Source organism: Triticum aestivum, chromosome 4A (assembly GCF_018294505.1).
Source record: "Triticum aestivum cultivar Chinese Spring chromosome 4A, IWGSC CS RefSeq v2.1, whole genome shotgun sequence".
NCBI classification, from domain to species: domain Eukaryota; kingdom Viridiplantae; phylum Streptophyta; class Magnoliopsida; order Poales; family Poaceae; genus Triticum; species Triticum aestivum.
Window position 1 is genome coordinate 90,530,461 of NC_057803.1, and position 16,171 is coordinate 90,546,631.

A 16,171-nucleotide genomic window follows, 5' to 3' on the forward strand; every position below is an offset into this window, starting at 1 on the left:
AGAGTACAAGACTTCTGCAGGAGGCAAGAGACGGATCAATCGATAGGTTCGAAGGCAATTCATTTCCGAGTGAATAAAACCTAAAGAAGTGGACAACAAGCTGTTCAGACCCCAGTCGACTGCCAGCAATCGACCGTGGTCTCGGGGACTACACCCAGTGGGTGCACTTGGTGTGCCCCCACCGGTTCTGATCCCACTCGACCGGCCCGCCGGAGTCGAGTGCAAGGAGTAAAAAAGAGAGAGAAAGAACAATTGCGCCGTCAAGAAAGAAGAACTCAGACCACAGTCGACTGTCAGTAGTCGACCGCGGTCTCGGGGACTACACCCAGTGGGTGCACTTGGCGTGCCCCCACCGGTTCTGATCCCACTCGCCCAGACCGAGTGGAAGAGCGAAACTACCAAAATCGACAGCAACACCCAGTGGGTGCTCTAATTCAACGTGAACAACAGGAGATTGTGCAGAAGAAGATTTTTTGAGAACAAAAACAGTCGGAAAGTCTACTCACCTGAACGTTGGCCCGAAGGGCGGCACTAGCGTCGTAGGCAGCCTGACTGCTCTCGTGCACTATCTTCACCCGCTCCATCATCATATCAGCCTGTCGGATGGCTTCCACGGCCGCTTCCGACTAGTTGTCTGGGACGGGGTAGCTGGTGAAAAAATGTGCAGACGACCCAGGTGCGGCTGCTTGAGGCTCCGTGGTGTGGAGTTGGATGGTTGAAGGAACCACAGGCGTGGTCGACCGCGTGGGATGCCCACTCGGCAAGGGTGTAGCGAATGTCACAGTGGCCCTGCCCGCGTCTTCAGCTTGACAGACGGGAGGCATTGCAATTGGTTCTTGCCGAGCCACCCTGCCAGTTGTTACCTTCTTGCTCTTCCTAGGCTTAGGAGCCACATCTTCGTCATCGTCCGGAAGGTCAATGATGTTGGGTGGAGCTGCAAGACAGAACATTCGACCCCAAGTGAACCACTCGACCCTAAAAGGATCAAGAATCGAAATCGCAAGAGTTCATACCTGGGTTAGAGGTTACCGCATCCTCCATTTCCTCGTCCCGGTACTGGTATGAAGAGGTCCCTGACGTAGCAGCACTGCAAAGGCCCGCATTCAATCGGTTACACCCAGTGAATCGAATCCACATAAAGGACAAGTCAGATGGTTACCCGGAGATAGTAGGAACGGTCACTTTGATCCGAGGCAAAGCTTTGGGCGGTTTGGAAGAGATGGCTTTCGGCACTTTCGGCGCTGGAAGCGGCGCGACCTTGGATTGCTTTGGAGGCTTCTCAGTCGGCGTCGGGGAAGACGTCCTGGGGCGCTTCGAGGATTGCCCGATCGGCGCAGCCACCAAGTCCGGAGCGCGTGCCGGGTCATGAGTGTGCTTGGACCTCCTCTCCCTGCGAGGAGGCGAGTCGACTTCTTCCTCATCGGTCGATTCATCGCTCTCCTCGTCCTCCTCGGCTTCCGAATGCTCCTCGCCGCTCTCGCCCCCGCTCCCTTCTTCTTCAGCGCCTGGGTCCTGCACTCCGTTGGGCATCGAGTACATTTCAATGAGGGCCTGAAAGGATAACAATCAAAAGACATTCAGTCGACCACAAACGGGACATCACGTGGTGAATCGGAAAGATACTTGATAAAACAGAAATATACCTGCTCCGGCTGGTGCGAGTTGTCGAATGGAATCACCCTCCTGGATCCCCGAGGGTTGTCTTTGTTGCCAGTGATTCCCCTCAACCAGTTCTCCAAGATATCCTCGCTAACCTCCTCCGGGTGGATCCGAGTGGTATCCTCGAGCCCAGAGTACATCCACATCGGATGATCGCGCGCCTGAAGAGGTTGGATGCGTCGACCGAGAAAGACCTCCAGCAGATCCATCCCGGTCACTCCGTCGCGGACAAGCTGGACGACCCGTTCAACCAGCTCCTTGACCTGCGCCTTCTCTTCTGGAACTACCTTCAGGGGAGCAGGCTTCTCCACTCGAGCCAAGGAAAAAGGAGGAAGTCCAGTCGACTGGCCAGGGGTTGGCTGATCCTTGCAGTAAAACCAAGTCGACTGCCAGCCCCGGACCGAGTCAGGAAGGATCATCGCTGGGAAAGTACTCTTGCTCCTCATCTGGATCCCCAGACCACCGCACATCTGGATCACCCGCGTCCTCTCGTCACTCGACTTGGCCTTTTTGACCGACTGGGAACGGCAAGTGAAGATGTGTTTGAAAAGCCCCCAGTGCGGTCGACAGCCCAAGAAGTTTTCGCACATGGACACGAAAGCGGCCAGATAGACTATGGTGTTCGGAGTGAAATGGTGGAGCTGAGCCCCAAAGAAGTTCAAAAAAGCCCGGAAGAAAGGGTGGGGAGGCAGTGAGAATCCACGATATATGTGGGTTGCGAGGAGGACACACTCACCCTCTCTAGGCTGCGGCTCGGTTTCGTCCCCCGGGAGCCGAGCCGACTTGTGAGGGATCAATCCCCCCTCCACCAGGTCGTCGAGGTCGTCCTGCGTGATTGCCGAGCGGATCCAGTCGCCCTGGATCCAGCCCGCCGGCAGGCCGGACCTCGACGAGGATCCGCCCCGGCTGGTCCGCTTGCCCTTCGCCTTCGTGGTCGCCTTCTTCGCGTGTTCCAGCGCCGTCGTCTTATCCTTCCCCATGGTGGAGGATCAAGCTTGAGCAGAGGTCCGGCGACGAGGCGGAAGCGAGAGGGCGGAGGGATCGGGAGAAAGAGAAGAGAGAATGGGAGCGTGCGGAGCAGAGGCCTAGCCCGAGACCTTTTATAAGGCCTTCCACCGAGTGGCTGACTGGTGGACCCAAGCGATCTAAACAAATCCCGCAACAGTCGCGCGCGCAGTACGTGGCGAAAAAGGTGGCGCGGGGATCAAGGAGACTTGCCTAATCCGTCCTGATAACCTCGGTTCCTCCCGTCTGGCGCACTTCCCAAAATTCGAATCCCGCGAGATCCGCGGAGAGCAGAACAACCTGTCAGACTGAAGACAAACACCCTCTACATCATCATTCGGAATTCTACCATGAAAGTCCACTCGACAACAACCAAGAATGGACCAAGGCGATTGAGAAAGGAGTCGACGTCATCTCCTCAACTCATTGTTTCAGGACAAGGCATATTCATAGCGCAAAGAGTGGGTCGGAAGTGTTCTCAACCCCTTCCTCACTCAAACCCTGATCCATTCGGGGGCTAATGATGAAGCTATGTACCTAGGGTAGGGTCATGGACCTGTCCAGCATACCCTCCCCAAGGACATCTTTACAAAGAATCAGAAGCAGTCGAAGAGAAATCATCATCCACTCGACCGTGGAGATGCGCTCACTCGACCATCTTGAAGACACTCGACCACCAGAAGATGAGGAACCCTCCACTCTGCAACAGTTAGGACTTAAACCATAGCATTATGAGCATTTATGACATTTTATTGTAGACGTTACCAGTAACACCTTTCCTTTATGAGCATTGAACCCTGTGTAACGGAGGCGAGCTGGGGTCCTGGCGCACTCTATATAAGCCACCTCCCTCCTCTGGGACAGGGGTTCGCACTTTTGTAAACTCACACCCACACATATAATCCAGTCGACCGCCTCAGGGCACCGAGACGTAGGGATGTTACTTCCTCCGAGAAGGGCCTGAACTCGTAAAACTCGTGTGTACAACTACTCCATAGCTAGGATCTTGCCTCCTCATACCTACCCCCATTCTACTGTCAGTCTTAGATCCATGACAGGCGCCGCCCCCTTCCTTGTCCTATTCGGACTCAAGGGGAGGGGGCGCGCGGCCTGCCCTGGCCAGCCCCGCTCTCTCTCTCTCTCTCCACTAGGGCCCATTAAGGCCCATTAGTCCCCCGGGGGTTCCGGTAACCCCTCTGGCACTCCGGTTTTCTCCGAGATCACCCGAAACCCTTCCGGTGTCCGAAAGTAGCCATCCAATATATCAATCTTAATGTCTCGACCATTTCGAGACTCCTCGTCATGTCCGTGATCACATCCGGGACTCCGAACTACCTTCGGTACATCAAATCACATAAAATCATAATATCGATCGTCACCTAACGTTAAGCGTGCGAACCCTACGGGTTCGAGAACTATGTAGACATGACCGAGACACGTCTCCGGTCAGTAACCAATAGCGGAACCTGGATGCTCATATTGGTTCCTACATATTTGTAACACCCTGGATGTAACATGCCATATTTGTAACTCCGACTCTTGCCATTTTCGGCTTTAAGTTACGAGATTCCCTTCGTGGTTGGGTTTTTGTCTTCGTTTTGCATTTTTTTTGTCATGCATTTCATATCATGTCATCATGTGCATCGCATTTGCATACATGTTCGTCTCATGCATCCGAGCATTTTCCCCGTTGTCCGTTTTGCAATCCGACACTCCCACATGCACCGGCGCCCCCCTCTTGTTTCTTTTCATGAGCGGGTGTTAAACGTTCTCGGAATGGACCGAGATTTGCCAAGTGGCCTTGTTACACCACCGGTAGACCGCCTGTCAAATTTCGTTCCATTTGGAGTCGGTCTGATGCTCCAACGGTTAACCGGGTAACCGCAAAGGCCTCTTGTGTGTTGCATCCCAACACCCCTCCAAAACAGCCCAATAACCCATCTAAACCACTTCCATGTCCTCTGTCGCCGGATCACGATCGTGTGGGCGAAAACTACACCTCATTTGGACACTCCTACCTACTCCTACCTATAAATAGGTGCTCCCTTCGAATTTTTCGTGCAATCCAACCCTAGATCTAGGCCTCTCCGCCGCCAGACACGTCCGGCCCGCACCGAACGAGTCATGGCCGCCGCCCGCAGCCACTGGCGTGCCGCCACGTGGCGCGCTGCCGCCTCCCAGCGCGTCGGCCCGTGGGGCCCCAGCTAGGCCCTCCCGGCCCGGAGCGCCGCCCGACCTTCCTTGCCGCCCGAGCGCACCTTCCCGCCGCCGCCGGCCGCCGCTGCCCATCTCGCCGTGCCGCCCCGCCGCCAGCGCCTCCCACCACCACCGGGTCGACGCCGCGCCGCCCGGCCGGGCCTCGCCGTGCGCGCTCGACTCCGGCGGACCTCCGGCCAGACTCGGCCACGGGCCGGCCGGATCCGCCGCCCCAGCGCTCCGGCCGCCGTCCTCTCCCTCCCCGGCGAGTTCTCCGGCGAGATCCAGTCACGCCTCGGAATCCATGCGAACCCTAGATCTGAGCAGGTTAACCCCGTTCATAGCATCATATCTCCATGACCGTGGCTTCTAATCTGGCATATGATATATCAAAATGTTCATTGTGAGATGCTCTTCATTTCATTCCATTGTGGCATGCTTGTTTTAGTTCATCTTGATGCCAAAATCATTGATGCAAGAGTGCTATAAAATGTTTACTGCTGGCACTTATCAGTTCATGATGATTTGTCATTTTTGTTGCATTTGATGTGTGCATCATATGGACATGAGCTCTACATGTGTTTTGAGCTATGTCATGTTTACAGGGGTTCTTGCCATGTAATTTTTTGATCTATGTGGTGACTAGCACAAGCATGCAAAGTAGCCTCCGCAATGTTGCTGATTTCAGGGACTTAAGTTTTTGCTAAGTCCTTGTCCTGCTGTTATTTTGATGCCATTTTAACTTGATGCTACAGTGATATCCATGCTTGTTTTGAGTATCTTCAGTAAGGGTGTTTTGGACATATGGTTATTCTCTATCCATCCATGTCCTTGTTTGCAATTATGGAGTGCACTAGCATGTCTTGTTCTTGCTCTACTTTTGCTATAAAATGTTCCTGGCAGATTGTTTACATGTTAATCAATTTTGCCATGGTTGTTGCTAGTGATCCATGCATGTTATAAACTTCTCTTGCCATGGTTAGCTTCATGAACATGTCATCTTGCTGTGTATACTTTTTTGTCATTCAAGGCTTTATGATGAGTGATTTGAGCTCGCAAAGTTGCCTTCATGATGTTGTTTATGCCATGCTATGTTTTCTGCTAAGTCTAAAACTGTTAATAAAACTTGCTATGTTTACATGGGTGTCATCATATCTTCTGTGCCTTTTGGCTCATGTCCAGTAAGGGACTTTTGTTCTATGCTTTTAGTAGATTCATGCCATGCCTTGTATTGCTATGATATGTTCCTGTAGCATGTTGTTTGCTTGCTCTAAACATGGCTTCCTGATGTTATTTCTGGTATGTTAGTATTTTCACCAAGTCTGTGAAGCTGATATCTTTTGCACTTTTGCCATGCTTGTTTGAATCTACTCTTGTGTGATTTAGATGTAGCTCAGTGTTCATGTTTTGTCAAGCATCTTGAGTACATCACTGCTATATGCCTTGTTGATATGTTGGGGTGCGGTAGCTTAGTTTCTTGTTGCATTCTAGATAGCATCGTGCTGTTAATCGCAGAATTGTGCCATTCTTGTTTTGCTCGCCATTTGCAAACCGTGCATCCGTTTCCGGTGATCTTTATATCGATTTCTACCGAAATCATCTCATCTTTCTAGTGGCATACTTATTTTGCCAAGTTGATGCCTTGTTCATCCTTTTCCTTCCGGAGCACGCATATGCATTGCATATCACATCTTGCATATCATGCCATATATTGCATCATATTGCTTGTGCATCGCATAGTGATTGATTGTTAGTCCTTTGCTTGTGTTCTTGCCTTAGGTAGAACCAGGAGACGAGTACGTGACCGAGGAACCTATTGATAATGCTTACGAGGATCAAGCTTTCGACAACTCTGAGAACTTTGCAGGCAAGATGACCATACCCTCGAAATCACTTCTATCTTTGCTTGCTAGTTGTTCGTTCTACCGCTATGTCACGCTGCCTACCACTTGTTATATCATGCCTCCCATATTGCCATGTCAAGCCTCTAACCCACCTTCCTATCAAATCCTTGTTTGGCTATGTTACCGCTTTTGCTCAACCCCTCTTATAGCGTTGCTAGTTGCAGGTGAAGATGAAGTTTGTTCCTTGTTGGAACATGGATATTGTTGGGATATCATTATTATCTCTTATTTACTTTATTGCATCTATATACTTGGTAAAGGGTGGAAGGCTCGGCCTTATGCCTGGTGTTTTGTTCCACTCTTGCCGCCCTAGTTTCCGTCATACCGGTGTTATGTTCCTTAATTTTGCGTTCCTTACGCGGTTGGGTGTTATGGAAACCCCTTGACAGTTCGCCTTGAATAAAACTCCTCCAGCAAGGCCCAACCTTGGTTTTACCATTTGCCACCTAAGTCTTTTCCCTTGGATTCCGCGGACTCAAGGGTCATCTTTATTTTAACCCCCGGGCCAGTGCTCCTCCGAGTGTTGGTCCAAACTGGACGTTGTCCGGCGCCCCCTGGGCAACCAGGGTCTATGCCAACCCGGCGTCTTGCCCATCCGGTGTGCCCTGAGAACGAGATACGTGCGACTCCTATCGGGATTTGTCAGCACATCGGGTGGCTTTGCTGGTCTTGTTTTACCATTGTCAAAATGTCTTGTAACCGGGATTCCGAGTCTGATCGGGTCTTCCTGGGAGAAGGAATATCCTTCGTTGACTGTGAGAGCTTGTGATGGGCTAAGTTGGGACACCCCTGCAGGGTTTTGAACTTTCGAAAGTCGTGCCCGCGGTTATGGGCAGATGGAAATTTGTTAATATCCGGTTGTAGAAAACTTGACACTTAACTTAATTAAAATGAATCAACCGCGTGTGTTGCCGTGATGGTCTCTTTTCGGCGGAGTCCGGGAAGAGAACGCGGTCTTGTGTTATGCCTGAGTGTAAGTAGTTTCAGGATCACTTCTTGATCTTTTCTATCTTCTCGACCGTGCGTTGCTTCTCTTCTCGCTCTCTTTTGCGTATGTTAGCCACCATACATGCTAGTGCTTGCTGCAACTCCACCTTGCTACCCTTTCCTACCCATAAGCTTAAATAGTCTTGATCGCGAGGGTGTGAGATTGCTGAGTCCTCGTGACTCACGGATACCTCCAAACAGTTGCAGGTGCCGAGGATACCAGTGCAGGCAATGCTACCGAACTCAAGTGGGAATTCGATGAAGACTTGGGTCGCTATTATGTTTCCTTTCCTGATGATCAGTAGTGGAGGCCAGTTGGGACGATCGGGGATCTAGCATTTGGGGTGGTCTTTTTTTATTTTGGTTTCGTAGTCGGACCTTTGTTTGTACCTTGGATGATGTATGAACTATTTATGTATTGTGTGAAGTGGCGATTGTAAGCCGACTCTTTATCCCTTTCTTATTCAGTATATGGGATGTGTAAAGATTACCCCTCTTGCGACATGCCTACCATGCGGCTATGCCTCTAAGTCGTGCCCCGACACGTGGGAGATATAGCCGCATTGTGGGTGTTACAATATTCTACGAAGATCTTTATCGGTCAAACTGCATAACAACATACGTCGTTCCCTTTGTCATCGGTATGCTACTTGCCCGAGATTCGATCATCGGTATCTCAATACCTAGTTCAATCTCGTTACCGGCAAGTCTCTTTACTCGTTCTGTAATGTATCATCCCGCAACTAACTCATTAGTTACATTGCTTGCAAGACTTATAGTGATGTGCATTACCGAGAGGGCCCAGAGATACCTCTCCGACAATCGAAGTGACAAATACTAATCTTGATCTATGCCAACTCAACAAGTACCATCGGAGACACCTGTAGAGCACATTTATAATCATCCAGTTATGTTATGACGTTTGGTAGCACACAAAGTGTTTCTCCGGTATTCGGGAGTTGCATAATCACATATCATAGGAACATGTATAAGTCATGAAGAAAACAATAGCAATATACTAAACGATCAAATGCTAAGCTAATGGAATGGGTCAAGTCAATCACATCATTCTCTAATGATGTGATCCCGTTAATCAAATGACAACTCATGTCTATGGCTAGGAAACTTAACCATCTTTGATTCAACAAGCTAGTCAAGTAGAGACATACTAGTGACACTTTGTTTGTCTATGTATTCACACATGTACTAAGTTTCCGGTTAATACAATTCTAGCATAAATAATAAACATTTGTCATGATATAAGGAAGTATAAATAACAACTTTATTATTGCCTTTAGGGCATATTTCCTTCAGTTTCTGCTAATCCTATATATTTAAGAAGTTCACCTCCACTATTTGATTTATCTCAACATGCAGACTGTCAACATCATCACACATGCCACGTCAGCATTTCTGTTACAAAATAAGCCAATCTCCCGATCAACAAAGAATCGCAGATATTTTTAATTCAGATTACTTCTTTTTATTCAACTGACCCTAAAAGTACCGCGTGGTCTTCTCCCCTTCCCCGGTCTCTTCCCCTTCTCGGCCCTTTTAATCCCTTTCCTTCCAATCTCTCTCTCCGGTAGTATGAGCGGCCGGGTGAGCGCAGCAGACGGATGGAGAAGGCTGCGAGGCCTCGATGGGGATAGATTGGAGCTCCTCTTGCAGTGACGCTTGCTCCTCCTCTCTCTCCATTACAACGCTTCTAATCCTCAATCCATGACTCCTGTAGGTAAATCTCGTTCATATGCTCTCACGTCAAGGCCAGTGGAGGATAGACTGCGGCACATGTTTACGTTTCTTCTGTATAGGCAAAGGCAGGGGTTCTTCTGGGCTTCTTGCGACTACAGCACCGTCATGTCTCGGTACCATCGCCTCCATGCACTCTCCCCGCTCCTCTTTGTAGTATATTTATGGTGATGTAACTTCCGATTTTCATAGAATAATTTTGGTATTTTCTGGTACCAGTAATACTCATTCTTTTTTGACGTGCTAAAATGTTATGCAAATACTAGATTTGGCTAATTCTGATTTGTGCATCTATTCATTGTTCCATTGATTTTTTTTAAATTGATGTGCCCTCCTATGGCACTCTTTAAATATATTTTTCTACTGATCTTGATGTATACACAGAAAAAAAGGGCACTGATGTCACGTGAACCCCTTGCAAGCAAAAATAAGTTGCTGAAATTTTGCCATGATTTGTCTTTCGTCATGCTTCCCATGGACAGATTATAAAACGCCATGTGCCGCAGTCTATGATTCATAAGATAAGAAATAAAAGAGGTATGGGGGTTAGGATTCTTTTGCCAACTGTTTTTCTCTCTATCGGTATTTTGATTTTCTTCATTTGTATTTCTCGTGTAGTACTCTCGCCATTCAACGATCGCGCACCACGTGATGTGTCTAACAGTAGCAACAGCCAGCTGAAGCCTCGGCTTTGTCAGGAGAAGGGAGGCAAGGTTTCACGACATCTACAATGCAGTCAGCTACAGAAGAAAAGATACTGGTGTAACAACAGTATTTACGTACACCGGAGATCCCAGATCAATTAAGGTCTGCAAACATGCTATTGAGTTTGCGCAGAACATACAATTTTATTAACCATGTTGTCAGACCATTCAGGAAGACAATTCTATAATCCACATGATGTAACTTCTGCTCTTTCATTCTCTTTTTAGGTTCACATTCGCACATATCTTATTATCATGCATTGCTGAAGATGTCCGATGAATTTACTTTGTAAAATTGCAGAAGTTTGCTTTCATGAATGATGATGTATAGAAATGGTTATACATATATAGTAAGAAATTTATTTTTTAGATCAAAATATCTACACATACCATGTAATATTTTAATTATGTTCTCTCTTTCTCATTCTACAGGCTCAAGTGTCAAACTACAAATTCTCCTGCTGTGGAATTGTTCGGTAGTGGCCCTTCACTCAGCATTTGAATTGGTCAATAGCTACCTCCCGAGTTATTTACTAGGTGGAGACCAGATTCGTTGCTTATTATGAGCGACTAGATAGATGAACATTCCGTAAGTTTGGCACCACCTCAATTTATGCCACTTTCGTAAAGCTACTGAACAGATCAGTGGATTACTTTGTTAATCTTTCAGCATAGGTCCAATACATAATAATTGTCACAAGTGGGAGCTCTCGAATGAAACATGTAAGATAAAATTAAATACTACATAAATGTTTAGAAGGTGAAACCGTACGATTCTATCAAGACTAATACCATTTGTTTACTACCTATTGTTGCATGGATCAAAGTAAATGTACATGTCAGTTGTGATGGAGATTTTGCACAATCAAGACTTGGGTTATAGCTAGGTGGTGATGTTATAGTTGAAGCTTGAATATTCGTTCTGCGGGTCTCCGGTGTACCTAAATACTGTTGTTCGTCTATTCTCTAGACTTTCAATGATATAATCTAGGAAGGATCGATCTTGCCTAAGTGCCTATGTAGCACTACAGCCATATCATTCTGATATATGGCTATCAACAGATAATCATTTATTCATTATTGTGCTGGTACTTTTAGGTGAGTTGTTTTGCGGAGTAACATATTTATTTAGACAGTAGTTCCCGTAGCAACGCGCGGGGAACCATCTAGTTAGCATAATTAGTATGTACCCTCTGTCCTGATTTATTCGTTCTTATCGTAATCTGTGCCAAATTTTGACCATAAATTTAACTAACAAAATGTTCATGCATATCACAAAAAATTACATCATTGAAAATTATGTTTAAATACAAATCCAACGATATAATTTTTGTTAACATGCACTAACATTTTGTCAGTTAAATCTTTGATTAAAATTTAGCACAAATTACAAAAGGGACCAATAAGTAGCGGTACCGTTGTTGATGCACACGACTACCATTCTATTGTAATCATTGGTTTTTGGTTGACAGTTACAGACAATTGTATTTGTGTTTTGCTAGTTGTGATTGTTTCCTATGGAAAATAAGGTTAGGGCATCTCCGCCGCCGACCCTCAAACTGGACACCGTATCCGTCCACAGACAGGAGGCCGGTCCGCTCCGCGGTCACGGATGCGAAAGCCATATATCCGAAGCTATCTGCATATATATATTAGACAGGATTTGAACTAATTGAATGATTTTCATCAAACACGACGGAATTGATTAAAAGTTCGGATAGAAAATAGCACAGATCATTCATAAATAGTATGCAAATTTGTCTAGTACAACAATAGTTCAAATTCAACAAGACTAACCACGATTCAACAAGTTTTTCATGGATGGATTATGTTATCCCATACATAATGTTCCTTGAGCTTCATCAAACAATGTAATGCGTGAATGGTCTGCTCACTGACCTGTAGTACATCACGGTAGCACGTGCAGACTATACAACCTGTAAAGCAATAATGAGTGAATCAATCAATCAACAAGTAGAGCAAGAAGAATCGGAACTTATGATCTCCATGGTTGCTGCACGCAAAGGTTATATTGCCTCCAACCGATCAACCGTGCCATAATACTTCGTGACGGATCTCTGGATGGTATATGATGACCCACAAGTATAAGGGATCAAGTTAGAGTATTTCCAATAACAACCCAATATAGGGCACGCAAAAAGTAGTTTTGCGTCATCAGAATGGGGCATATCCTTATTTTAAGGCTGTCGTTGGAGATGCTCTTACTACCATATTATCTGAACGCCCGATTTTGCTTCGGTAACTTTTGTTTTTTTTGAGAAAATTTGCTTCGGTAACTTGACGGGCGCGTTTCCTCTTGGACGAAACAAACTCAGAGTACTAGACGGAGGAGGAACGTCCCGTGCGTGACCGCCGCCCGCCGGCTATATTAGGCCGTACTCACCCCACCGAACGCGTCCAGAACCAAGAACAGAAGAAAACCCGGACAGTGAATCGGGCGCTGAGGATGCAGATCTTCGTGAAGACGCCGGCGGGGAAGACCATCACCCTGAAGGTCGAGAGCATCGACACCGTCGACAGTGTCAAGGCCAAGGTCCACGGCGAGGAAGGTACTACTACATAAGCCAACCACACCACTACGTCGCATCGGCGCCGCCATGAACGGCGTCTCTTTGTTGAGTTTGAGACTTGAGAGGTTTACTCTCTGTCCTGTCGTGTGGCCGCAGGCGTCTCGCCGGAGCAGCAGCGCCTCATCTTCGCGGGGAAGCAGCTGGAGGACGGCTGCAACCTGGCCGATTACGATATCCAGAAGGACTCCACCCTCCACCTCCTGCTTCACCTCCGCGGGGGCAACATGTGGTTCGAGCCCAGCCTGAGAACCCTCGCAGAAAAGTACAACTCAGACAGGAAGATCTGCTGCAAGTACGTACTACTCCTACATTTGTTGCATCGGGCGATTTAGCTGTTGTTCAGAAATATATGCCGGGTGTCTGTCAGATGTTGGGGTGTCCGACTGTGCCAAACTAATCGGATGATCGATGTTCACTTACCACGTCTTATCGTTTTCACTTTAGGAATTGCTTTGTGCAGGAGTAACTTTTTTCACCATTGATTCTGTTGGAGGTGCTATGCTCGGCTATCTCTCAGAGCTACAAACTGTCGCAAGAAGAAGTGCCACAGCAACCAGGTGAAACTTAATTGTCCATGCCATGTTCTTCGCCTTAATTGTGAAGTTCATTGATCTGATTGCCCAACCTATCATTTACAGCTGAGGCTAAAGAAGGATAGCTGGTACAGGAGATGGAGGCGCTAAAGTGTCCTGCGTCAGTGAATTAACTTCTCAGTGCTCGCTCATATACTCATGCCAGCGTCATCAGAGATGGACCTTCTAATTAGTTCGTTGTAAAGGTCCTCATGGATGTAGAACCTTGATTAACATCAGGTAGTGTAGTGTGTTGATGGCATGGTTTTCTTCCGACTGTTTAATGTGTTGATTACAGTCCTGAGTACATCTCCAGTCCCCACCGATGGTAGCATGACTTGGGGATCCTGCGACCCGATTTTTGTTTGACATGGCTTTTGATTTTTCCTGTTACTCAGTGCCGCTGATTGCAATATCTTTTGTGGCTTCGTGACATAACAACACTTTGTGATTGATCAAAACCTGGAACCTAAGCTCTTATGTAAGTCGGATCTTGATTGCACTGTTAAACACTTGGTGCTAATATGCTGACATGCTTAAGAAATTGATACTAACTAGCACGTATGCCCGTGCGTTGCAACGGAAGATAAAATAGTACGCATTTAAAGTCAATGAGAATTATATGTGCAAACATAACCCTATGTGCACAAGAAAAAAAGAAACGATTAGCTCCTCGGTTTCGCAGCGTGTGGAGGAATCAATCCGCTATTTTCTCATTCATTAATTGATGGCGTTTAAGAGTTTTGTTATGTCATCGTACGTCGGGGAAGACCCATGAGTTATTCAATCTACTTTTCTTTTCAATCCTTCCAATCGAGGGGACTTTAAGGTATGAACAATATTTTAAATCTGGAATAGTTTTTTAAAAATAATGTACACTTTTTAATACGCGAACAAAATATGAAAGGAGACATCTTTTTCAATTCACAAATATTTTCTCAAAACACCATTTTTTTATAAAAACATTAACATTATTTGACTTTGTGAACATTTTTAAAAGGGAACATATTTTCAAAATTCCTAAGATTTTTAGAAAATGTGTATCTTTCATACAAAACATTATTTTTAATTATTAAAATTTCAGTAAAACAGAATATTTTTCGAATTTGGAGCAATTTTTAAATGCTATTTTCTTTTTAGACATCTCAAACTATTTTTAAAAACAATAATTGTTTTTGACAAAATGGGAACCATTTTGCAAGTTCCGAATATTTTTCTAAAATAGCAAAAAAATTGGAATTCTTAACATTTTCAAAAAAACAATTCTTAAGTCTGAACTTGTTTTGAGAATTTTTAATTTACGAAATAAATTCTAAAAGAAAAATAAACTTGGAAGGGAAAAAGGAGATAGGAAAGGAGAATAAAAATAGAAGTAAAACACAGAAATAAAGAAAATTCGGCCAACCCATTATTGGTTGTCCTGTGCGAAAATCCAACTAAAAATGAAAATTATTTAAATTTGTGAACATTTTTATTGTAAAATTTTCACTAAAACAAGTATATTTTTCGAATGTGTAGCCTTTTTTAAATGCTACTTGATTTTTAGACATCTCAAACAATTTAACAATATTTTTTGAAAAAATGGGAACCCCTTTGCAAGTTCAGAATATTTTTCGAAATAGCAATAATATTTTGGAATTTTGAACATTTTCCAAAAAATTAATTCTGAACATTTTTGAGGATTTTAAATTTAAGAAATAAATTCTAAAAGAAAGTAAACTTGGAAGAAAAAAAGAGATACAAAAATAAGAATAAAAATAGAAGTAAAATACAGATAAAAAGAAAAATTGGCCAGCCCAATATTGGTTGCCCTGTGGGATCTCAACTATTTCCCGCCCTGCGCGGAAAATAGAATTTTCCCAAGTGCGTGGGCAGAAAAATAAGTAGGCTCAGTTTGCTGGGCCATAGCAATGCGGCCCATGTACGAAAATACTTTTTCTAGCAGACAAACATATATAAATTTAGTACCACATCGGATAGGAAAAAAATATTATTTTCAGCGGTGAACGGATGAAAAATTTGGCGAAACGCACCTTGCTTTATTAGTAGGTATAGATATATATATAGATTGGAATGAAGAAATTATGTGCTGCAAAAATCTTGATTACAAGTGAAAATAGTATGAATGACCCTGCTCGGGCGACTCGGGGATCCAAACCCTAACCCCGTCGCTTCCCTCGTTGCCGCCTAAGTTAGCCGCTGGGCAAGCACAAGGTGCTACTAAGAAGGTGGTGGTTGGGCTTTTGCTGCTCCGCCACGGCCACGGGGGCATCGGGCTCTGGGCGGCGGCCCCGGTCGCAGAGGTGCCACCGGATTTGCAGCGCTAGGTGGCACAGGTGTGGGGCCGGTGTCCTCGGACGTTTGGATGGCAGGTGCTCCGGAGGATGCGAGCAGTGGCGCGGTGGAAATTTTGGCTCCCGTCAGCGCCAGATCTGGCCGCCTTCGCCTGCTCTGTTGTTCGATGGGCTTCACCTCCAGGTAGATCTGGCTTGCTCCGTCTTGGGGCGTCGGTCCCCATGCCGATGGCGTGTTGGTGACGGGGAAATGAAGATCGGGAGAAATCCCAGGTCGTCCTCGCCGGTCTTGACAGCCATCAGGGTCTGCTCCTTCCGCACCCTACCCATAGCCTCCCAGGTGAAAACCCCAACTTTGTTGGGCGACGGCTACGCTCTTGCGTTGTATCTTTCGTGAAGGCGACACCTTGGGAACTTCGGTTCATTGGTCCCCTTTGTAATTTGTGTCAATGTTTGACTAAAGATTTAACTAACAAAATATTAATGCATGTCAACAAAAGTTATATC

General features: G+C 46.0%; 1 protein-coding gene and 1 long non-coding RNA gene across 2 annotated transcripts in view; both read left to right on the forward strand.

Moving 5' to 3' along the window:
* The window catches only part of LOC123085341 (polyubiquitin), a 171,625-nt gene that overhangs the window by 75,788 nt on the left and 79,666 nt on the right, over nt 1–16,171 (forward strand). The window contains exons 3-4 of the mRNA XM_044506968.1: nt 12,674–12,777; nt 12,895–13,017. Of these exons, the coding sequence (XP_044362903.1) occupies nt 12,674–12,777; nt 12,895–13,017 (227 nt within the window). The remainder of the gene's footprint in view (nt 1–12,673; nt 12,778–12,894; nt 13,018–16,171) is intronic.
* Nucleotides 9,888–10,906, forward strand: LOC123085342 (uncharacterized). Its single transcript, XR_006439691.1, has 3 exons — nt 9,888–10,040; nt 10,122–10,310; nt 10,640–10,906. It is a non-coding gene; the product is annotated as an uncharacterized lncRNA (long non-coding RNA).